At 46.1% G+C, this 24,023-nt stretch overlaps 1 protein-coding gene across 1 annotated transcript in view; it reads right to left on the reverse strand.

Annotated features, from left to right (window-relative positions):
- Positions 1–2,014: 2,014 nt before the first annotated feature.
- Positions 2,015–24,023, reverse strand: part of LOC135907536 (uncharacterized) — a 138,239-nt gene continuing 116,230 nt past the window's right edge. Inside the window, exons 3-6 of the mRNA XM_065439223.2 lie at positions 20,425–20,612; positions 10,294–10,416; positions 8,834–8,935; positions 2,015–6,338 (exon numbers count right to left, since the gene is read on the reverse strand). Coding sequence (XP_065295295.2) covers positions 6,164–6,338; positions 8,834–8,935; positions 10,294–10,416; positions 20,425–20,612 — 588 coding nt within the window. The 3' untranslated portion in view covers positions 2,015–6,163. The remainder of the gene's footprint in view (positions 6,339–8,833; positions 8,936–10,293; positions 10,417–20,424; positions 20,613–24,023) is intronic.

The following is a 24,023-nucleotide window of genomic DNA, read 5'->3' on the forward strand; positions in this document are numbered from 1 at the left end:
TACTTGATCATATGTTCTGGCTATGCCCCAAACTAAGGGCTTCGGATCTCAAAAGTGAGCAGGACTGGAGTCGGCGCATATCCAGCGAAGTCCTCCAAGATCGATTCCTGGCCGTCCGGAGAGCTCACGACATCGGGAAAGCCTTTGGCCTACCGGTTGCTACGTGGGCGGAGCCACCGACTTAGCCTGGGGGCTTTTGCCCTCGGGCCCTAGTTTCTCTGGACCAAAATAAAGTTCTTGCCATGCCATGCGATTCGCATTCTGCGCCGCAAATGCACTGGTTATGTGTCGCTCTTCAATGAACCTATCGCCAACTTGAGTCACTGCGTATGTGCCACCGAGTGTGCAATAGCAAGGGAATAATTATCAGCGCTCGTTTCTTCTCTAGGAAGCCACGTGCGGACTTCTCGGCCGAGTCACTAGATGGCGCAGCGTGTCCAGAAAGAACTATGAGAGAGGAGCGTTCACCACGCACTGGCGCGCCACGCATTTCGAAGGCCATGCACAGACTTCGCAGCGACGGTGCTAGATGGCGCCGAGTGCTGTTAATGCAGCGCGAAAGAGGAATCCGGCTGCAGTAGAGGCGTTATACTTAACTCGCTTCAACGGTAGCAATACGTTGTGCCGCTATATTTTGATTGCGTGCTAAACGCCTTACCGTCGGTAGTCATCGTGGCATGCCGTCTGCCGTGTTTTCTTGTCTCCAGCGCACCGTGTCAAGTTTCTAACTTTGTTTACCGCCATATGCAATGTCCCAATGAACTGTTACTAATATCGTGATTTTTTTCTTTATGGGGTTTTGCACGTGCGGTCTGATTACAGGGTGCAACAAATGCCTTAAAGCCGAGGCCTCTTGCTCAACTGCTTAGCGGCTTTAGAAATTACCGGAAATCTTTTCGAGACACGTAACCTTCCTATAAACATTCTATGATGCCACATAACCACATGAACTGTGACCCTTAAGACGAAACGTTACTTTTTTTTATTTATTCTTGGCATTCTAAAACGAGACAACATAATTTCCAACTAATTGGATCGTTGAGATTTTCTTGTGGCATAATCGTTTTCTGGAATTTCGCGTTTCAGCTTTTGTTAAGCTTTTGTGAGGGCGAGCTTCTGACATGTTTTAAACAGTTTGCTATCCTCATCAAGTCGTCATCGTTCGCGCCTTGTGCTCAAATCTACGCGCACTAGTATAAAACACAGTTGTGTCCTCATATTTTACTCTCGCCTCTAGACTACATCGTTGAGCGAAGTGTTCTATTCAATGTGCTTAGTCCTTCTACAGTAACTAGCCAAAATGCCTCAATTCTCTCCTACCGGGAGGTTCGGCTTCAAATAAATCGAATAGTAGTTTACCAGCAAGCGTTTCTTAGCTGGTAGACTGACTGTAATCATGTGAGTCACTTGAAAAAATCGTACCCTTCGTATTTTCTGTACAATGACCTGCGCGTATACCATGCACGTGATAAGTGTGCGACCCACACTTACATTGTCTTTCCTACTTTGTCCGTTTTCTGTTCGACTTTCGGCAGAAGGCTGCGAGTATTCTCGCCAATTCGACATTTTTTTCCACTCATTGCAAAAACTGCTGACCATTCGTAAGCCGCCATAAGCTGACCTCACGGTGACGCTGACGGCGCAGACGTCGCGAAAGCGTAACACTGCGTAACACTGCGTAACACTGCGTAACACTGCGTAACACTGCGTAACACTGCGAAATAGTGCGGCGGTAACCTGTCACAATGACCCGGCACTTGTATAGAGCTCCATCTTGCTGCATAAAAGATTCCGGTTTTACTCACCATTGCGTGTGGTGCATTCAAGTCAAAGCATAAGTGCAGGCAAATTGTAATGCTAGGCTAAGAAGCCGATGGCGGCCTAATATTACCCCCCGGCTGAATAACGAGCACGAAATGTAAAACCACATAGAAATAAAGACAGGCGAAAAGTTAGTGAAGAGCACACAGAAGAAAATAAATTCAGTCAATACTTACGCAAGGGTCAGCGCAGTTTTATCAGCCTTTATTTTAGCAAAAACAAATCTGATGAATAAAACAACTTTTTCAACAAAGCTGCTTGTAAGTACGCCTTTGATATTTCAGAACTCCTTTCCTCTTGGCAGCAGACAAAACAGCGTGGGCACGCATCTCATTCATATCGCAGCCGCGTTACGAGGCATCCGACACTACGACAACACTATTTAGTAATATCGATGACGCACGAGAAGTCTCAAGCACTGCGCCGCGCGTGTTCTTTGAAGTCCTACGACGTGTTACACAACATGGAAACGAGGTCGCTTTCCCTACGACATCCGATGCTCCTCTTCGCGCTGACTTTATTTCTTGAGCTTGGAGAACGTGAAGTGCGGTTAGGGACGCAGAAGGGAAACAGCCACTTCAGCATAAATGTCAGTTTCAGGGGCTTCGAACACATGTCTCCATCACATCTCTTCGAATGGAGAGGCGCCGTCGAGTTGTATAGCGTTCTTGAGCCTTGCATCGCGAAACTGACCAGCTGACCGCTAAGAAAAGAAGCAGAAAATTTCCATTTGCAAGCCAAACAGCTGAAGACGCCTGTACAAAAATAAACGCTGTGTTATGGGCTCGTGATCGTACCGGCAACTGTGCATTCCTAAAGACAGCAGCTCTCTCTATCTCTATCTCTCCATCTGCTTTCACTGAAAGTGCTTACACGTTCGCGTTCCTACGGTGCCGAGAAGCATCATTGGGCAATGCGAAGCTCTATGGTTCATTCTTCCAGCCTAGTAGCACTGTCAGCAGCATTGTTCGGGGCCTGTGCTATACATGCCTTCAAGGCGGAGGAAAGATAGCAGCTTGATCTTCGACATTTAAGATAAAGAAAAGTGGATACACACCGTTGTTTATGACTGGGAGGTATTTACAGGTTTCTTCAAAGCACCTTACTCAACATATAAGTTGTCTTGGAAAGAGAATAACAGCAACGAACGGCTTCCGTTTTAGACAAACGAGAAGCTGAGATACTGTGAAACACCGTGCTTTAACTTCCCCCTAAGCACTTGTGTGTATGACCTTCTTTTTGAACACATGGAGTGCGAACGGCGCATTTGGTTTTAATTGTAATTGGGGCGCCATTTAAACATATGGTAATTATGTTCTACTCCGTTCTACTCTGTTTACAATGGCCTACTCTAATGTTGTTGTTGTTGTTGTTGTTGTTGTTGTTGTTGTTGTTGTTGTTGTTGTTGTTGTTGTTGTTGTTGTTGTTGTTGTTGTTGTTGTTGTTGTTGTTGTTGTTGTTGTTGTTGTTGTTGTTGTTGTTGTTGTTGTTGTTGTTGTTGTTAGAAAGCGTTCTCTGAGGCTAACTGCGTTATATCACAAGCGAATAACAGCGCTTGGCTAAGCTATGGCGAAATGCCTCACCTACACAACGGCCATGTCAACCATATCCGTGCGGGTAAAAACAATATTCTGAAGCATTGAGATTAGCGGAATCGGCAGTAAAAGTGTCCGTCAGTGCTTTGTTAAGTTAGTCACCGAATGTAACGGTGAAAGGACGGCATTAAACATCTCGCCTAACTTTTCTACGAGCAGCTACGACAATACCCTTATAATAGTTGAACGTTTGATACATACACAACTACTTTTTCTTGGTGCCATTTTTTCACCATTTTTCATTGCGCTACAATAATTTAGCCGCCCATAGAACGACAAAAATACTCTCCTGTGTTGAGCAGTGGCTTATACCATTAAGAGAATAATGTTCCAAAATAAGTAATGTTCCATGTGCTTAAAGCTTGTTTGTTTGTTTGTTTTAAAGGGTCTCTAATGTTGGCGTTATATCGCGAATTGACAGGTCCGAACCCGCATAGCGATAACCGACACAAAGAGCGACAAGAAATTTCTTAACAACTAATGCCTGTTTCATACAGCTGTCTACCTCTCAGGAAGAGTTTGCGGCGTATCCACACTTGATCTCTCACACTGTATCTATGTAGTATTAATCATTATCTGCAACATTTCAGTGGCGTAGCTGGTCAGGTAACAACATGGGAATGCTGCACGTAATTTATACAGAAACTTCGCCACATTTCGTTTCTGTACATTCAGTTCTGTCTCATCATCATCATCATCATCATCATCGTTATCATCATAATCAGCCTATTTTATGTCCACTGCAGGACGAAGGCCTCTCCCTGCGATCTCCAATTACCCCTGTCCTGCGCCAACCGATTCTAACTGGCACCCGCAAATTTCCTAATTTCGTCGCAGCACCTAGTCTTCTGCCGTCCTCTACTGCGCTTCCTTTCTCTTGGTGCCCATTCTGTCACCCTAATGGTCCAACGGTTATCTAATCTGCGCATTACATGGCCTGCCCAGCGCCCTTTTTTTCTCGTATTGTCTATTGGAATATCGTCTATACCCGTTTGCTCTCTGAACCAAACGACTCTCTTTCTGTCTCTTAAAATTATGCCTAGCATTCTTCTTAAAACTTTTTGTGCGCAAACAAACAGGGACGAAGAATAGGGGCAACACAAGGACCCTATTCTTCGTGTTGTCCCTATTCTTCGTCCCTGTCTGTTTGCGCACAAAAAGTTTTACGATGAATCTGTTCCAACTAGGCCGACTCGCAGTTATACTTAGCGTTCTTCGTTCCATCGCTCTTTGCGCGGTCCTTAACTTCTTCTCAAGCTTCAGCTTGAGAACAGCTCTGTTTCATGGAGATAAAAACCTGTTTAACACGTTTATTAAGCTAAAGATAACGAACCGATTGTTTCACATGCCTGACTTCTCACCCTTTGAGGCAGAAGCTCTCGTGAGCCTGGATTAGGGTGGAAGCACTTGGTTTATCAAGAAATAGATAACCCGTTTGCACTTAATTTCGAACATTTTCGTCTGACTGAAAATATATATATAACCCCAAACAAGACTTGTCCTGCCCACGCATGGCAGCGCATGTACTACGCACATTCCCATTTAACGTAAGTGCCACAATTAAACGATAGGAACCCCGCTGAGAAACTGAGAAATAAACCATGCCTGAAAGGCAGACAGCTTAAAGGAAAAGAGCAAACTGCAAAGCTTTTCATTGTGGCGACGTCGTTTTACCCAGGTGGTTAACGCTACTGATTAAAAGTATAAACTGAGCCGCTATAATGCATGGAGGCTCTTCCAAGTGCCTTCTTCTTTGTTCCCCTTGTTTGATTCTGTTTTTCCGGAAAAAAACCACCTGCAGAAGAATTTTTTTTTTGCTGTGTTGCATTCCGCAATCTTCAAGAGCTTGTGCTTCTTTTTTTTCTGCTCACTGGTCACATGGCTTGGCTTTCTCGAAGTTGTGCGTAATCAAAATCACAACGAAAAAAAGAAAGCAGTTTGAAGTGCCTGCGTGTCAAGGCTTTTGTGCAAACTGACAACTACTGAGGCATGGCTGCAGTTACCGAGATCAGTTACCGAGATCAATCTACAGCAAAAATTGCTAGTTACGGGCACAGTGTGAAACTTACGCCGCAGAACTGATCAGTCGCCCAGTGACGCAGTGTGACAGGTCATGCTTTGCTCTTGCATCGCACCGCAATGATATTGGCACAGTCCTCAGGCCTAATTTTCTCAAAGCTTCTTTCAGCGCTCATTCACTGTGTAGACGTGTGTGCGAATGTATGCAGTAAAATAAACAGGGACAAAGAAGGCCACGCAAGGAGCACGGGTGAGCACTCTAGATCATCTGCGCCCTTGAGGTGGTTTGCCAGTGGTGCTGGAACAGCCAAGGATGTAGGAAACTTTCAACGCTCTGTACATCCTGCATCTCCTGCAGAAGTCATTGCTGCAGATAGACGCACTTTCAACAGCCGCTTTTCTGACTCCGTGCGCATACCTGGCATAGAGGTACAAGTAACTGTTCTACAGGGACTTTGCATGCAGGTGTCTTGTGGAGTTGGAGATGAGTCGAGGTACTGAGTTGTCGGGCTGAATCGCTCATAGATAACGGACACGGGGACATTGTGTCAGGGCCTTCTGGTCGCACTTGTCTCGAATCCCGAGGATGCATGCAGCCGAGTGTTTCGTCGTAACCAACGCACACAGGGTCTGCCAGGGGAAACCATGGCGCGAGCGTAGTGATGAGCAGCAAGCAGCGGACGCTTCGTGGCCAGCGGGCAGGGTCTGGCCGCCGGCGATCCCGGCGGTCATAGGTTGATTATAAGCTTCTGCGAGCTGGAGAAGTGCCACTTGTGGTTGTGGCCGATGTCCACGAGCAGGTGCGTGTACAGGGGCAGCACCTGCTTGCTCACAAGCCGGTACTTGGTCGTGCTCAGGCCGTCCTTGTTCATGCGGTACCAGGCCATCCGCACCAGAGCCATCCTGCAGAACAGGGGAGTGACAAAATGAATCATCCGTACAGTAGTCGATAACAAAAGTTCGGTTGTACTGGAGAATATTGGCACAATAACAGGTTGTGTTTCAGAGCAAATTGCTATTTCAAGAAGGCAACAAAGGTTCCGATGCCGGAAAAAGAAAATGGGGACAGTATAACAAGAACACACCATCTAAGTTTAGTTTACTCACGTTTACTGTATATATGGAAATGACTCATGAACACAACGGCCGCTCTAACTCTAAGCACCACCGGCAGTGTTCTGTCAAAGGGTCAACTGTTCTAGCAATGTTGTGTGAATGTCTGGTGACACAATTACGGCCCGATTTAAGTATGCTTTCGTTTTGACTGTTTTCGCGCATCAACAGCCGAGCATTTAACTATAGCTCAGGATTACACTCCAGTTTTATATCTACAGGCATATGTTTAGGCTATGTTTAGACATTTATACTATGTTCTCGTAGCTGGTCATTAAGACACCGTCCTGTCTGTCCGGTGTATCTTTTCCCGCAGGACAGCGGAAGCTCGTAAACAACAGCTTCTACGCTACCCACTGGCGTTTTACGATGATTCGTATAGCATCCGACAGTTCGCTTACGGTATGGGTCTGTTAACCAACACATTTTCTCAAGTTTTTCTGGTGCCTAAAAGAATTCCTCCTTTGACATAAAGGACTTGTACTACTCCTTGCCTCAAAAGAAACTAATAGCACGCGTGGAACAGTCCATCGACGAGTATGGCGTGGTTGCTTTTCAAAATTCAGCCAGTATAACCGTTCAAGGTTTTTTAGATAGGCTTCTTTGCTATCTTCACTCGACCTATGTGGAATGGAACGATGAAATATTCATTCAAAAGCAAGGTGTCTGCATCGGCTAATGTTTGGCTCCTTTACTAAGTGATATTTTTCGAGCCCACCGTAACAAAGACCTGTCGCGAATCTTGTAGGAGCACAGGGTGGTTAAAATTGTTAGGTGCATTGATGACTCTCTAGTCCTTTTCGAACCAGACACACGTTCAACAGCAAATAATCTCTACAAAGTTTCGTTTCTGCAGGCCTTAGCCCACTCATTCTCACGGTTGAAGAGCCAACTGATAACGTACTGCGGTTCTTGGCTATTCAGCTCAAGTTCACGGAACGATACATGCTGGGCATATAAATCCATGGTAATAAGCCAATCTTGCCGTATCAGTCCACCCACTCGAAGCTCGTCAAAAGCAGCATTGCCAACTTGTGATTTGGAAATGCAGATAAAGAAATATTGCCACCATATGATCTCTACGAGTCTTATGGATCAGGCGGGAAGGTTATCAGCAGCCGGAATTCCGGAGTCAGTGCAGGTTTCGGTCGTAGAGGGGTTGCTAAAAAGATGCTGTTCAGACAGTAAGAATCGGGACCCGGAAAATCAATGCACGGAAAGCAGAATGAAGATAGTGGTAGTGCCCTATCTTCATAGAACGGCGCATAATCTTTAATAAAATGGCTAGGCGTGTGGACACATGTCCTAAACTGAAAACATTTGTTGTGTGAACTACGTCTTAAATACTGTGGCTGTCCTTCGTGCCCTCCAAAAGTAATAAAAATCATAATAACGTCAACCTTGATTCTAAGGTAACTTGGGCCAGCATCTGGCAAATAACCAACGTATCGTCAAGTGATTTCTCATCCAAGTTGACAAATTGTCAGAAATTCCTGTTATTTTTTTTTTGTGCAACTACATTCATCCAGCGTCAAAGTTGCAGTTGCCGCTGGCCACTGGAGGAGCATGGTTCCCACAGACATTGAAGATGACTGTTTGGAGATAAATGAAAAAAAAATAAAAAACAAAGCACTCGCATCTGCAGAGTCAGTGAAGCCCGAAAGGTGGGAAGTGCTGGAAAAAGTTAAACGCGCCGAACGGTGCGTCAGCGAATCAGTTTCCCTTGGGCGATTTCTCGCGCCGGCTGTCACCGACAGCCCGCAACTTCGCCGCTGCTTTGTCGTCGCCATTGTCGACGAGTAACGAAGAAGAAGCTCCACCGTGCGATTGCCTCGTTGCATTTCCTTTTCAGAACTGCTCCGAACCTGCACTGACGCCACCGGCACCTCGCCTTTCTTGTTGTTAGTTCTGCAGCGGTTCGGCGTACTTTTTTTTTCTCTTCTTTTTCTTTGGGATTCGCGAAAGCGATCTCTCTGATCGATATCTAGATCCTAGCGCCGAGACTTCAAAGGCATGGAACGACGGCAGGGCAGCTGTTGCGCCTGCGTCCTGAAAATGGCGTTGCTTTCAACTACGAAACAGGCAAAACCAGAAACCGAAGTCCTTTGTTGCGCGATGGGAACGGGCCTGTCACCGTACAGGCGGCAATACCGTTTCTTCTTGTGCGGATTGCATTTTTTTTTCTATCTTCGCCATGCTTGGTGTGCAATCTCCGAGACCGTTTGCGACGAGCCTGTCATTTGCACACGAATGGCTCGGTTAGCGCGAAGGTTCCCCGCACTTACCTTATGTTGTTCGGCGATTCTGGACGTTGGTGGTGTTTGATCATTGTGTATCTTGCTACGGAGGCTGGAGGACGAATGATCTTGAGATTTTTGTGCTTGATTCTGCAAAGAAGAGGCGAGAAATGTTGCCGAAGCTAAATAAGAAATAGCGCAGAGTAGAATCGCCCAAATGGCTACTGTTCCAGCGTCAAGGCACTCAAATGTATTTTGACGCTTAACTTTTCTTACATAAACCTTAAGTCAACAGGATGTACGTAAATAGATTCGTTAATATTAGAGTTTTTCTTTATCAATTAAATAATTTTTGTTCATTACAAGAACGGAAGATGCAAGCAGTATATTATACAGGAGATGGTCCCACTATCAACGATATAGGTAATATACTGTTTCCCCAGATTCCGGGTTACTGCATGTGAAACAAAGCCATGATTATTGGACAAGCGGTCTTACTGAATTTGTTCTTACGAGTCAAATTTTTCTACACTTTCCCTTTCCGCTAGGTTTCTTGGTTCTCACTTGTAGTTTTCACTTGATTATATCATCTATGCTCTTATTCATCTATGCTCTTATTCATCTTATGCTCTTGGTTTTATCGAAACCAACCGTTACTATCATTTCCTTTGTTACAAATGTCATTAGGGGTTCTTATTTTTCATCGCTTCGCTAGTTCCCTCAAAACATTCCTTTTCTTGCCACATCAGGGAAGAGAGAGGGGGAGACGGGAGAAAGAGGAAAGGCTGTGAGTGAGCCAGAACAGAAAGCTCTTGCTCAGGGAGACGACGGAAGGTAAGCAGATTAAAAAAGAAACAGACATGGAGCAAGCACACAATATCACAGCCTTCGGCTGTGATATGAATGCGTAGGCAGTAGGAAGAATGCGTAGGCAGTTATGGCGGGTCTATTGCGACCACGGTTTCTTATTACTACACTCATATCACCCTGCTAAGCGCGTTTGCTATAACGAAATTCTATTGATTACACAATGAGCAGTGACATCTGTTGAACACATTGCAACTCTGTATGAACTTCGTCTGGACCAAAACTTTCTAGCTATGCTTTCCATTCGATTGCATGTCACCCTTATCATTCCCCGTTCATGGCCGGCTGGTATCAGTGATAACGCGGGCAGAGAGTTTTTTCTGACCACTTACGAAGTGCAGAAACTTCGAAAAAAGGAATAGCATCATAAAAGGCATCGCTGCTTAATCGCGGCCCTAGTCGTCTAATGTGCGCCACCAATGTGAAAAAGTCTGGACACTTCACCAGTGGCAGTAACTGCTGGTGGGCTAGTTTCTGTGCAATGCAACATTCTCCGGTTCTGCAACACCCCCTGTTGGGTACGGTGTCAACTTCAGTTCTTGACAAAGAGCGTATGGTATCTGAGCTATGTTGCGCTTTTGATAAAACTGACTAAGTTACATACGGAGTGCAAAGCTTCTGGTACTGTGGCGTGGACTCACCTGTACGCCATGTCATCGTCCTCTCCTCCCCAGCCCCAATATAGGTTGGAGAATCCATTGACTTTGAGAAAATGCTCTCGTTTTATGGCTAGCACGCCGCCTACCAGCATCTGGTAGGGTAACCTGCAGACGGAATAAAATAAAATAAAGCCTGTCATCAGCCAACCGATCAAGACATCATCACTGTCTGTAATCTTTCCGCCGTTCTTCTGTTGAACAATTCTTTCATTGGAACAAATCATGCATGTGTGTTTGTTATACGCTAGCCGTGTTTTTCGTACATTTGGTGTAGTGCCGTAACTTCTCACTCATTTGTCAAGTCATTTGTCAAGTCATTTGCGACCACATACTTCACCCTCACTCTCTCCATTTCATTATCTGCGCAGCGAAAAACGACTCCGTCTACTTACTTCAAAACGATGCTAGCTGACTGCGATAAGGAGGGTTTCATGCCTTTGGTTATCAGACATTTCAGCAGTCCTTAAATAAATTGCACGACTCCTACATCACTCTGCAGGGTCACCGCAACACAAGAACTTCTACTCTCTCGTGTTCTGAAACATTATACTTCTTTTTTTTTCATTTTTGAACGAGTATATGCGTGAGGTACGTGAGATGTGCGAGTAATGGTGGGCGCATACGCAGTTTACATGTACGGGGTATCACGTGGTTCATTTTTTGTGCCATACTCCGCGCAACTACACCTACATTTCTACCTTCACGATGGCAAGAAATCACTACAGTGAACTTAAACATGGTGTAATGTTACCGCCCTCTTCAATATTTCATGTGGATGTTGCGAACGTAGCGATACATAAACTGAGGCCTCCTTCTTTTCACAGCAGTCGCACTCGACGTAAACACAAGTGTATGGCTTTCATAATCGTGCCAAATAACAATCGTAATCGTAACTCACTTGGGGCAGCCACAGGTTGTCTAGGTTTCAGTTTCAAACAGGGCACCTTTTTTATTGTTGTTTATTGTCATGGTAGAAGGAGATATTGGGGCACAAATACGTCGCCGGCTGTGACTTGACTCTTGAACAGGTGATGATACAGTTACATATATAGTTCTGTGTACTATTGTACGTAGGGTAACGAAACCTAATGGTAATACCGGAAACTGAACGAAATAAAAAGAGCAGACACCGACGTTCTGGGTGTACCTCATGTATTGATCCTCGAAACGCGTTTATTAAAGTATCAAGCAACTCACCCGTCTAACAGCACTATTTCCTTATGGTATTACCTCTGCATTCCATCCTCTGAATGTGGCCTCAGCCGGTGTATTTAACTAAATGAGTGCTCTCTATAGAAACACCTGCGACAAATCGGAGGTAAGCACGAAGCCAACTTCCACGCGTCGCTCAAAGCGTTTCATTGCCACGATTTACACTGTGCCAACAAGAAATTCAAGAAAAAAGCAACGGTCTCGACATTGTTAAGCGTGTCGTGAAGAGAGAGAGAAAGGCAAAGGAAAGACAGGGAGGTTAACCAGAGATTATCTCCGGTTGGCTACCCTGTACTGGGGGAGGGGAAAAAGGAAGCGATAGGTGAGAGGGAGAAGGATTTAAAAAGAAACTACACACACACGCACGTACACACAAACTGTTTCTGTGGGCACTGTCACGCAGCCCGCAAAGGCGTTCCTACTGTGATGCAGTGCACCGTACAATCCTGAGTCACACAGTGAAGTCACAATCTGGCAGAAAGTCCAGTGTCTTTTAAATACCGCAGCAGCGCCTTCATAGCCGATCGCGCTGATGTTCGCGTAGGCCAGTGTCCAAGGATCTTGTTTTCTGACAGTGGGCGCTCGTCCAGTTTGTCTAGGGTGGCTGAGAGAACTGCTCTTTGCGGGTTGAAACGAGAGCACTCACAAAGAAGGTGCGCGATTGTTTCATTGCACCCGCAGAAGTCACAAAGTGGGTTGTCGGACATTCCGATAAGAAAGGAGTACGCATTTGAAAATGCTACTCCAAGCCATAGACGAACTAGAATGGTACAGTCGCGTCGTGGAAGCTCGGGCGGAATACGGAGTTGTAAAGTAGGGTCCAGGGTATGAAGTCGTGCACTTGTGAAATCGGATGAATTCCACTGAGCTAATGTCAGGTCGTTTGCCAGTACGGCAAGTTTTTTCGCTGCGTCGGCTCTCGAAAGAGAAATGGCAACGCACCTGACGCCGTCATGGGCAGATCGGGCAGCTGCGTCTGCTCGATCATTGCCGTGTATGCCACAGTGACTAGGCAACGACTGGTATATGATATCGTGTCCTTCGTCAACTATTCGATGGTGTACTTCTCTGATCTCTGCGACGAGTTGTTCATGTGATCCATGGCGCAGTGCTGAGAGTACACTCTGTAGGGCTGCCTTGGAATCACAGAAGACTGACCATGCATGCGGTGGTTCCTCCTGAATGAAATGGAGAGCCGCACGCAAGGCTACCAGTTCAGCAGCTGTCGTTGATGATACATGCGACGTTTTTAGCTGTATTTCGATGGATCTTGTTGGTATCACCACAGAAGCAGCTGAACTTGCAGATGTGACTGAGCCATCGATGTAAACGTGCACGCGGCCACTGTGCACCTCATGTATAAGTTGTAATGTGGCCTGCTTCAGGGCAAACGACGGCATGTTAGCCTTTTTAGTGATTCCTGGGATGGTGAGGCGTACTTCAGGTCTGTGCAGGCACCATAAAGGTGTGGATGGTCTTGCTGCAGGCATGTAGTTCATTGGCAATGAGGTGCGATTGGCAACAATCATACGACTGATAGCTGCGTGTGGCCTTTCTGCGGGTAGAGCGGCAAGGTGGTGAGAAGGTAGTCGGGCAACGTGGCGAATATGTGCTCTGAGAGCGTCGGTTACCAAGTACGTTGTTATTGGGTGATCTCGAGCTATGACAATCGTTGCCGCTGTAGACGCACACCTCGGTAGACCGAGACACGTCCTTAGGGCTTGAGCTTGTAGTCCCTGGAGTACACGCAGGTTTGTTTTGCAGGTGTTCCCAATCACAGGGAGGCTGTATCTTGCGAAACCGAGGAACAAGGCGTTATACAGCTGCAGCATTGACCGCACCGAAGTGCCCCATGACTTTCCGCCGAGAAATTTGAGGAGATGTATTATTGTCAATAATCTCTTCTTCAGGTATGAAACATGCGGGCTCCATGATAGGTCTCGGTCAATAATTACCCCTAAAAAGCGGTGTTTCCGCGCATTTGCTACTGTTTGCCCATTGACCTTTACACTGTAACGCTTCATTTCCTTCCGAGTGAATGTAACAAGGCAGCATTTCTCTGAAGACAGCTCTAAGTTCTGTTTTCGCAAGTACAGAGATGTTATCGTAGCTGCCTTTTGTAGCCGTGCTCGTACCTGCAGTCGTGTTACGGCAGACGCCCAAATGCAGATATCGTCGGCATGTATTGATACCTGAACTGTGTTGGGCAAGCATTGGACTAGGCCAACGAGCACTAGGTTGAATAGCGTCGGGCTCAACACTCCGCCTTGCGGTACTCCACAGAACGTTTGGTGTTGAGTCGTGGCGCCTTCCTCGGTCATCACGAAGAAATGCCTGTCGGTCAAATAACTGCACAGCCACTGAAAAGTGCGGGGACCGATTCCTGCTTTAATCAGAGCCTCTATAATGGCATAATGTGCTACATTGTCATAGGCGCCTTTTATGTCAAGGAATAATGCCGCAGTGAGTCGTTTCATCCGTTTTTGATGTTGAACATACGCGACCAAATCGATGACATTATCTATGGATGAGCGCCCATGCCGGAAGCCAGCCATAGCATCTGGGTACACGTTGTAACTTTCCAGGTACCATTCCAAGCGCGTCAAAATCATTCGTTCCATTATTTTCCCTATGCAGCTGGCCAGAGCGATGGGGCGGTACGATGACAAGTTTAACGGTGATTTACCAGGTTTGAGAAGTGGAACCAAGCGGCTGCATTTCCATTCACGTGGAACCAAACCGTTGCGCCAAGACTCGTTGTAAAGGTTTAGCAGCATGAGGCGTGCATTCTGCCCAAGATTGGCGAGCGCCGCATAGGTAACGCCGTCCGGCCCAGGTGACGAAGAGTGCCTGCAAGTCGCTAGTGCCGCTTCAAGCTCCTCCACCGAAAACATTACATCCATGCGGGAGTCCCGTGGCACAGGAGTGGCACATGGTGTAAGGGCACGTTGAGGCTGCGAGCTGGCAAGTCTTGAGCAAAATTCTTCGGCAACGTCTATTTCGCTGCGACCTTGTTGCAAAGCGAGGCGCTTAAAAGGAACACGCTGTTGCGGTGATACACGAAGTTCACGCACAGTTCTCCATATCTGAGATAATCGCTGACGTGTATCCAACGACTCGCAGAAACGTTTCCATCTTTGAGATTGAAGTGCATCAATGCGGCGTTGAATCTTCTTTTGCATCCGCCTTGCCTCTCTGAGATCATGGATGGATTTGGTTCTCCTGTATCTTCTTTCAGCCCGCCGGCGAACTGCTCGTAGTCGCTGCAGTTCGGCTTCAAATTCTTCGTATTTCGGGAAAGGCTGAAAAGCACGCGTAGTATCTTGCATGGCTTTTTGAATTTCGTTTTCCAGACTTGAATGGTTCCCTAGCTGACATACTTCCTCCATGTGCGACCGAAACGCCGACCAGTCAATTCTCCGGAGTGTCGTGGAGGGGCATTTAAATAGTCCCCTGATTTTCAGGTACGTCGGAATGTGGTCGCTTCCACGGGATTCGATGTCTGGAAACCATTGCACGTTTCTTTCAAGACGCCGAGAAACCAGGGTCAAGTCTAGGCAGCTGCTGTAGGTAAGCCCGCGTAAATATGTTGGGCTACCATCATTGAGGCAGTGAAGGTCGTGCTGTGTGGCAAAGGTTGCTAGTCTCCTTTCCCTGGAGCCCATCTTCAAGCTCCCCCAAAGCGGATGGTGAGCACTAAAATCTCCGGTGAGAATCGTAGGGTGGGGTGTCGCTGATAGCACGTCGTGCAGTCGTTTAGAGTGGAATCCGCGTGAAAGAGCAAGGTAAACAGCAACGAGTGTGAACGTAAACTTGTTCGTTTTCACAATTAAACAAACGTACTGGTTGTCGTCGTGCGGCGGGACTGGGTGCAACACGTATGTCAGATCACATCTAATATATACAATTACCTTGCTTACATCACCACAGGTAGAGGACATGAATGCCTCATAGCCAGAAAGGCGTATAACATTCTGCACGTTCGGTTCGCAAATCACAAGTATGGGAAATCGGTTTTCGAAAACGTAGTGTCTGAAATCTGAAATTCTCGATTTGAGACCACGGGCATTCCACTGCAGTAAAGATGCTTTCTTGACTTCCTTGTGGAAGGGCAGCGAGGGGCGGGCCATGGTGCTATGCGATGCTTTCAAGTACTGGAGTCAGCGCATCCAGCACTTGCAGTGCGCTACGAGCAGCCGGAGTGTCCATGTTTGTCAGTAGTAGACGCATGACATTCGTGAGGGATTTGAGCATAGCAATCACTTGTGAATCCTTGTCTCGCACTTGGTCAACTGAAGTGACATTTGACGTTAAGTGGCGAGTCATGTGCTGTGGCTCTGGCGCGTGGCATGTCTTCGGCAGCGCTGGCCACACCTCACTTGATGAAGCAGGAATAGCAGGGCCGCTTTTATCGTTGACATTCGTGCTGTTACTGGAGACAGATGGAACAGGAGGTGGCGTTGCCGGACGAGACTTTTCCCTTGAACCGAAAGAGGATGTCGTAGACTTTCGTTTCCGAGACTGGTGTCGCCTTATAGCTGCAGAAGCATCTCTGTGTGATGATCCGTCTCTGGCCATTTTCCGCAAGATTTTCTGCTCTTTCTTTAGGCGTGGACAGTCTTTTGAGGATGCGACGTGTGGGCCTTGACAATTAGGGCACTTGAGCTCTGTTGCACGGCAGGTGTCCGTGTCGTGTTGTTTGGAACATCGTGGGCATGTCGCTGTATTTCGGCAGACAGCACTCACATGTCCAATTCTTTGACACCTTCTGCACATAAGTGGTTTGGGTACGAAAGGTCGTAACACGTGCCGAAAGTGTCCGACCTTTACATGTGACGGTAGACAGTCACCTTTAAAGACGAGCCTTATACAGGTCGACTTGCCGAGGCGCCGAGCTTGTAGTAAAGCAACACCATCAGTGGCAGGTTTGATTAAAATTGGCAGGTCGCTGTCGCTAATCGATGTGTCAATATCATAAACGACACCAGCCGTGGTTTCGTTGTCCTGTGGAATGAGGTAGTGGACGTTGATGTTGCCCAGGAGCTTTACTGCCATCAAAGCATTGATTGCGCTTTGGTTATGGACATCAATAGCCAGGACGTTCTTTCGAGTATTAACTCTGATATCCTTGATTTCTCCTGGGACAAGAGCCTCCAGAGAAACGGAAATCGCTTGTCTATTAAGGCGGTTGAGGTTGTCGGCGGGTGTGTCCGGCACAAAAAGAATAGTGTGCGCAGACGGCCTTCGCTGTGGCATGACGGTAGACTTACTCGACGAAGACCGTCCGCTGATGTTTCTTCTCTTGGCCTTCCGGTGTACCACTCTTTCGAAGCCTTCGTCATCTGAGGCGTCATCACTTGAGCAGGAGTACAGCGCAGTGTCCTCGCTGTCAGCTTGACTCGGTGGGCAATTTCTCTTCCTCGGGCCGGTGCCTGCCGAAGCAGTCACGTCGCGGCGGCATTCTGCCGACTCCACTTCCATTGCCGTGGCAATGGGAGCGGCTTCACCCAGTAAAACACGGGAAAAAGCCGAAAATACTGCAGCGCGAAGGAACAGTGGTCCCTACGAGAATCACTTCGTCTTCCTCGCTCCCGTGTCCCGTGTCCCGTGTCGTGAAGATACCACCAACAAGTGGGCACTGATTTGTAAGAGAGAGCCAATAAAAAAGCAGCACAGCTGCTTTTTTTTTTCTTTCCATAACATCACCTCATTTCACGCTGCCTGAAGTCGCAGAACTAGACGGCTACACTCCCTTGTATTGCCGAGTGCCTTGCTTAAAAACCGCAACAATTACTTTTTAAGGCAAGCTGCAAACTGTTTCCTACTGCATTGTGCCACTCTTGAGCCAAATTTACACACTGCTGCGACGACTCCTCAAAGTACATACCCCAAGGTTTTTGACGACAATGTCCAGCAGTAACAAGCAGAAGTGGGTTCCGCCTTAGGGTAGCATTTTCAGACACACACAAGATGCTAGTCGATGACGTTCACCGTAAACGCTATTGATTCAGCTATCCTAGCGTACTTCAGGTTGTGCCGGTAAAAGCAGTCCCTCGCCGCAATTTTGTGATCAAGAAATTCCCCGACAAGGAGCATCACCACTGCAGGCGACCAGAAAATGCTTTGTAGACTCGCCCGCGAACGTATTCAAATGGAGCAAATCTTTCTGAGCTTTGTGCTACATTCTGAGGGGCACGACCCAACATTTTATGGCAGCACAGTCCCAATGGCGCTGTCATGAAACGCAGATGTCCTTGAAAGTCTCATTTATAAGGCATCCGCATGCGGGCACAGACGAGGTAGCCTTCGACACATTCGTTCACGCATGCTGTTGCTCTTGGAAGTGTACCACATAGTTCAGAAGGAAATGTCTCCTATACTACGTCCCCCTGCCTTTTCTCAGTGAAGTTACAGTGCGCAATTGATGGAGAGGTGTGTTTTTGTTATGGAAGCAGGAAAACGGGTCCGCATTGCCAGCCTCCACTCGTAAGCGGCTTAAAAGATTTGTCAGCATCGAGCAAGTGAAAACGTAAATATTTATCTAACCATTAAATTTTAAAGGAATGTTAGTGGTAATTTGCTTCTTATGGTTAAATATACTATATTTTATTTGCCTCCTGTTAAGTTTCTCTGAGTATTTTATCTTTATTTGTGGTAAATTGCACCTATTGGTATACGTATACACGCTCAAGTATCCGTGACCCAATTTAATCTTGAGCAACTGCTCCTAATAACAACACTTACGGAAAATCGGCTTCCGTGTTCAAGAAATAAGATTTGTTGATCACTATCTCCACAATTCACGGATCTTATGAAATAATTTGTAGCAAGCTGCAAACTTATTCTTGTGGGTCAAGAGATCATGGTTATCTAAACAGTTTTCCACGAAACAAAAAACTTCCCCTCTCACTTTTTTTTTTTTTTGCAGTGGCCCAGCTGTTGAACGAATGCTTAGCGTACGAGGCCGAGAGCTCCATTCTTGCGTAAGCCACATCATAAACCGCATGTTTCATTGTATAACCACCGAAGTCAGTTTCAATGTTTAGGAAATGTCACAGTACTTTTTTTTTCACAATTACAGCGCACACAAAATGGGGATGCGTGAAACTAGGGCAACGCACACAGATGGCGCCTACTATTTACGCTTTAACCTATTTCTGTCTGGCAAATTCGCGTTCTTTCAGCGAGCCACTCTCTATCAAATCTCCGCATAATTTTTTTTTTAGTGGCTCAACGCTTTGCAGCTCATCCTACTCGCCAGTTGGCGGTCCTTCCCAAAATATTTCACTCCTTAATATCAATAGTTTGGAAAACGCTTTAAAGAAAAGCTGGTGATTTTCCGTGACTCGGTATTCTCAAACAAAAAAAAGAAAAAAACACACTTTGTCTATTGGGAAGTGTTGTGGGAAATTTCCCACTGCCAAGAACCGCTGCTAAAAATTGTAGAAGTAACCTCTCAATAACTAAGTGATAGAAAAACTCATTAAGTGAGGAAGTTCTGATATGAAGCACTCTCCTACCTCAGGCTGCTTTAAGGTCATTTCGCTGCTTTCGTAGGGTAGGTCTGTAAATCTAAGTATTTTATTGCTCTTCCTTTGTTTGCCCCCTCTAAGGAAACTAAAGTGAAAAACAAGTCTAGAAGCATCTGCACGGACATTTTATCTTGAGTAGCACTGTATTCTGGAGAGCAATGAAGCTGCGGCATAACGTCTGTCAAGTGCTGCGGGCTGCTTGCTGCGTACGTTAATCAAATTACACTATTACTGCAATAAAAAAAGAAAGATTTAAAGCTTTCAAGACGGTAAGTTGCCAAGGAGGTCTGGCAGTAGCTTTACCTGCATCAAGGCCTCAATGGCCTTTCTTCAAGTTGTGCTGTTGTTTTTTCTCACCAACAACAGTCTCCAGAAGCTTCCCACGTCGACCTAAGCTTCCAGTGAAAATCAATTTGCCAGAGCTTGAGTCCTCTTTTATTTTATTTTATTTTATTGGAGTAGCTCTTGTTTCAAAATTTATTGACTAAGAAAGCTAGAAGCAAAAGTTTCGGTGCACCCTACTGTTTTCACAGTAAATGTGCTCCATATAAAACTTTCACCGGTGAATTAAAACAAAGGTAACAGCGCAAATTTCTTACGTACTTTTACTTTTGAGGAGCTAACAAGTATAAATGGCGAGCACTGCGAGCTTCACGTTTTTGCTTGCGATAGATTTTATCGCTTCGGTCAAAATGAGTAGTCTACCTATTCCATTTACCTAAAAGCTGCTGCTCCGCCAGAAGAAAAGATAGAACAGCGAAATAATGGCCGGGACTTAAAAAATGTTGTGAAGCCGGTGCTGCAGCATTGAAAATTTCTTCGGGCTAAAGATGGGTGAGAACAATTTACTTTATCTATCGGTTATGTATCATCATTTTCGCCGCAAGAAAGCGTCCTCCCTAAGTGCTTTCTCTAATTCTAAATGGATAGGTCGTGTTACGGAGCTTCCTCAAGTAATGCACTGCTCCTTGTCCAGTTTCGCTATCTAGAGGCGTACGAGCGGCGTTTCCTTTCTGAAATTTTCGGATAAGCATCTACGCTTTCCAGTGCGGAAAGCAAAATGAAAGCGATATTAGTAGCGTTCATCTGACAATTCAAGCAGCTGCAGATGCTCGCAGACTGGAATATCTGTGCTTTCAGACCAGTGACACCGTTGTGGCATGTTAAAAGCGTGTAAACACCTAAACGAGGCTGGCACAAGGCTCTGTCTCGGCAACATCTGTGCTTTCTCAAAATCGTTTCAAAGCTCTGCTGTTTTGTGCCTAAACGCCCGACACCGGCGGAAACCGGCTCACAGCGGCTGCTACGCTTGATGGTTACGCACACGTTCACCCGAAAATCTAGAGCACGCACTTCGTGCGATACTCACGTGTAGTTGAACTTGTCAATGGCGACGGACATATGCCTGGGACTGGGCGGGCAGGAGTACATGTTACGGTCGTCCTCGGGGATGAGATCCACGTCGTGGAACACAAAGCAGTTGTAGTCGGCGTCGCGGAACGCTTCTCTCACGCCGGCGTTCATCAGCACGCCCTTGTTGAAGGTGTCGTTGCCGTACTGCGTGTGGGCGCGAAAGAAGGTGCATCGATAGTCAGAAATTTACAGCAGTAGCGGCTAGGCAACCTTCATACACATGCACATCTGCCGCTTGGGCGCGTGTGTGTATGGAAACGCCCTACACGTCACAGGCTTGCACAACCGCGAAGGTTTACATAACCCCTTACCGCATGGTGCATCATATATGATACACATACAGGGACCTTTTCTAGCATAATAGAAGCGAAGAAAATGTTTTACATATTTGCTCGAAATTTCTTTCCTCTCTAGCAATGAAATATATAGTTGTGTCACTGGAAGTATATTTTGAGTTAATGTACGGTAAGAGCTCGTCACACAGCGTGCAAACAGTTCGTAAATTAACAGGCTATATGCACAGCCTGTGCACCTGAAATTAGTTCACTAAGAAATACTAGAGTGTTGTTTTAGTTTTTATTAAGCAACTGTGTTGTTTTGCTTGAAAAAGACATTCGCTTGGTCCATGAGGAAAGCATTAATTGTTGTGTGATATGTTATGCACCATGTAGTTATGGGTTGTTTTGCGGAGGAGAGCAGAAATTTGTTTCCACGTCAAAAAGAAACACACAAATTTAATCGCAAGCTATAATGTTTGTGCAGGCCATACTATTTCTTGGCACTACTACTGCTGATGAAAATTCATAAAATTTAAATGCCAGCAGTGCTTACAATGAAGGAAGAGCGGAGACATGCTGCCGTGCCCGAAGGGCTAATAACAAAAATAGCAACAAATTTTCTCGGAGGTAGAGAACAACTTTTCTTTTCGACTCGCTTCAAGTTCTTAAAATGTATGCAAAGCAAAAATTTGCGTAATCCAAGGTGTATATATGATCCGACCTGGATACTGAAGCTGTCAAATTGTTTTAGTGGTGCTGATATTTGGGAAGATTTCTGAAAATAAAATGTATTTTTCGAGGTCACAAAACATACCCACCACAGTGTGGTACTAGTCTGACCTATCATATATGATTCCCAACAACTTTGTCTTAAGAAAGTGCAACCAAGCACTTGTTTAAGAAAGTGAGGTTTGTTAGGCCAAAGATGGTATGCGCAAAGGCGAGTCCATTTTCTTCAAAAGGAAAATAAAAATTCATGCGCTAAACTGTCTCAGAATGGCCTCTATCAATGACGTATGCACATGTGTTAAACAGTGTCCATTAAGAACTGTTTGTTCTTCGCTGCCAAATCTGCCTCCCTGTGCTCCTGCTACAACTTTCATTTAGACTACGTGTCGCTGTCGGCAGCGAATAGAGAAAATAATTGCCGTCAAAGTCTGCCGTTTCGTCTCCGTCACTTTCTCAACACGACTGGTCCCGTTTAAATGACCAAGACAACAGCTTTCTCGTCACCATGAGACGATGTGTGATCGATTCCGCCTGAACGTCGCGTTCGTCACTATCTCCGTTTGTGCGGTCTTGGATTGACCATCAATCCTCAATATAAATAAAGATATGGTGCAATAAAAAGCGCGGAGCGTATTTTTCTTGGAATGTCCAGCTTACAGAGATGAAAGGACTTGTCATTTTAGTAGAATGGGCTAACATTCTCAACAAACACTAAACAGCTGCGAAACAGGGGTCTTGCGCCTGTTCCTTCGAAATAACTTGAAGCTTTAAAGTTTCTTCTCTGGTTTCGTCACGGTAACGTCTTATTTGACAAGTTATAGCATATTTACATCAGTACCTTTAGAGTCTCACTTGTACATACCATAATCATATATGTTCTCACTTTTCCTTTTCGCGGCCTTCCTGCTCTTGACATCTTTCTGTACCCGATCTCTCTCCACGTGCAAAATCATGTAGGTAGCTATATGCACTGAGACAGAATTCTCCGCGTTTTTCATTTCTTAGTTCTCATTTTTTCCCTCTTTTCCTATGTCTCTTACCTATGCAAATATTTTATTGCGGACTATAACCAGTCAAGCTAATGTAAATCAGCGCATGCCCAAGGTTCACGCTGTAGCTTGGGTTTAGAAGCCACCTGTGCGCGTTCTCACGCTTTCTACGCACGATGATGCAAGCATCAATTAACATTGCTGCTACATTCGTGGGGCCAGCTTGCAACGGGAACTGCAAGTTGGCGTCTCCGTTCGCACCCATCGCAAATACGTTACGGAGAAACCCAAACTAGTCACTTGTTTAAGACTAAAAGAAGAATCATGTCGTGCCTTTTCGTTACCTTCCTTTCTACCGATCAACTTTCTTCCGCTTACTGGCGGACACTCACCAGCTCTATAACGAAGCACAATTCAAGGGGCGCAAAATATTGATGTTGTTTATGCATCCTCCAAACAAGTTGGCCCACCAAAATTAGAGCAGGGTTAAAATATTGCGAGCTTCACACGAGAAAGAGGTTTTGGGGGGAACACCTGCCTCTTTCATTGCGTGTAATCGTAGCGCGTGCAACAAAGTCGTTCCAGTGTTTGTGCACTCTTTTCGTGGCGTAATTAACTTTTGAGCGTATGGCACGGCTGCTATTCTGCCGGCGTGCTTGTATTTGTAGCGCCCACCGACGCTGCGACGCGGGCACGCTATGGTAGGTGCTCACAGCCGGCGGCTTTCTTGCCGGCTTAAATAGTGAAGAGAAAAATAAATATGCACAGCGCGCGCTCGGGGCGCAAACTCGGCACGCTCAGCGTTGTTCTGAAAGCCTGCTACGCTGGTCGCCGCAGCCACCGCTCCTCTCGTCGCCTTCGCCCTTCTGCAGCGAAATGAGTTTAGGAGCGATGGCACGGCCCTTGAGCCGCCGTCGCGTCCTTTTGCATATTCTCCCGCCGGTGTTCTTCCGAAGGTGCGACTGCTACTACCTGCAAAGCGAGCCGAGATAACAGTGCACGCTGGGCCTCTTTTTATTCTGTCGTGCTTGCAAGTGCATCGGAGACGAAAAGCAAGACACGTCGGACTTTTGTTTTTTCGGTGGTACGCGCTAGATAGCTGCCGACTGATCTTGGCAATTGTTCTCTTCCTTTCTTTCTTCCTGTCTTTTTCTTTTTACTTTTCTTTTTGCTTTTCTTTCTTTTCTCTTTTTTTTTGTTGTTGTTGATGCGCACACTTCGACGGCTCTCATCCTGGCTATGTCATTACACGGATTATACTAGCCTCATAGCATTTGTTCTATGTGGCCACGCAAACCACCGAGTGACAACATTGATGCAACGCCATCGTTTTTGTGCTCACTGCGACATCTGGCAAAATCCACAGCACAAATCATGCGCCTCATCCATCGTATCTGAAACGGACAAGCCGGACTAAACGAAGCCGGCGTAGTCAAGGTCATACACGAGCTGATCACCAGTAGACTGACCTTCAGTACCCCTTATATCTAACCCTTACAAACAGTGACGTGCGAAAGTTAGACACTCTTATAAGGCGAGCCTATGAACAGGCGTTGGGG

Source organism: Dermacentor albipictus, chromosome 5 (assembly GCF_038994185.2).
Source record: "Dermacentor albipictus isolate Rhodes 1998 colony chromosome 5, USDA_Dalb.pri_finalv2, whole genome shotgun sequence".
Lineage (NCBI taxonomy): Eukaryota > Metazoa > Arthropoda > Arachnida > Ixodida > Ixodidae > Dermacentor > Dermacentor albipictus.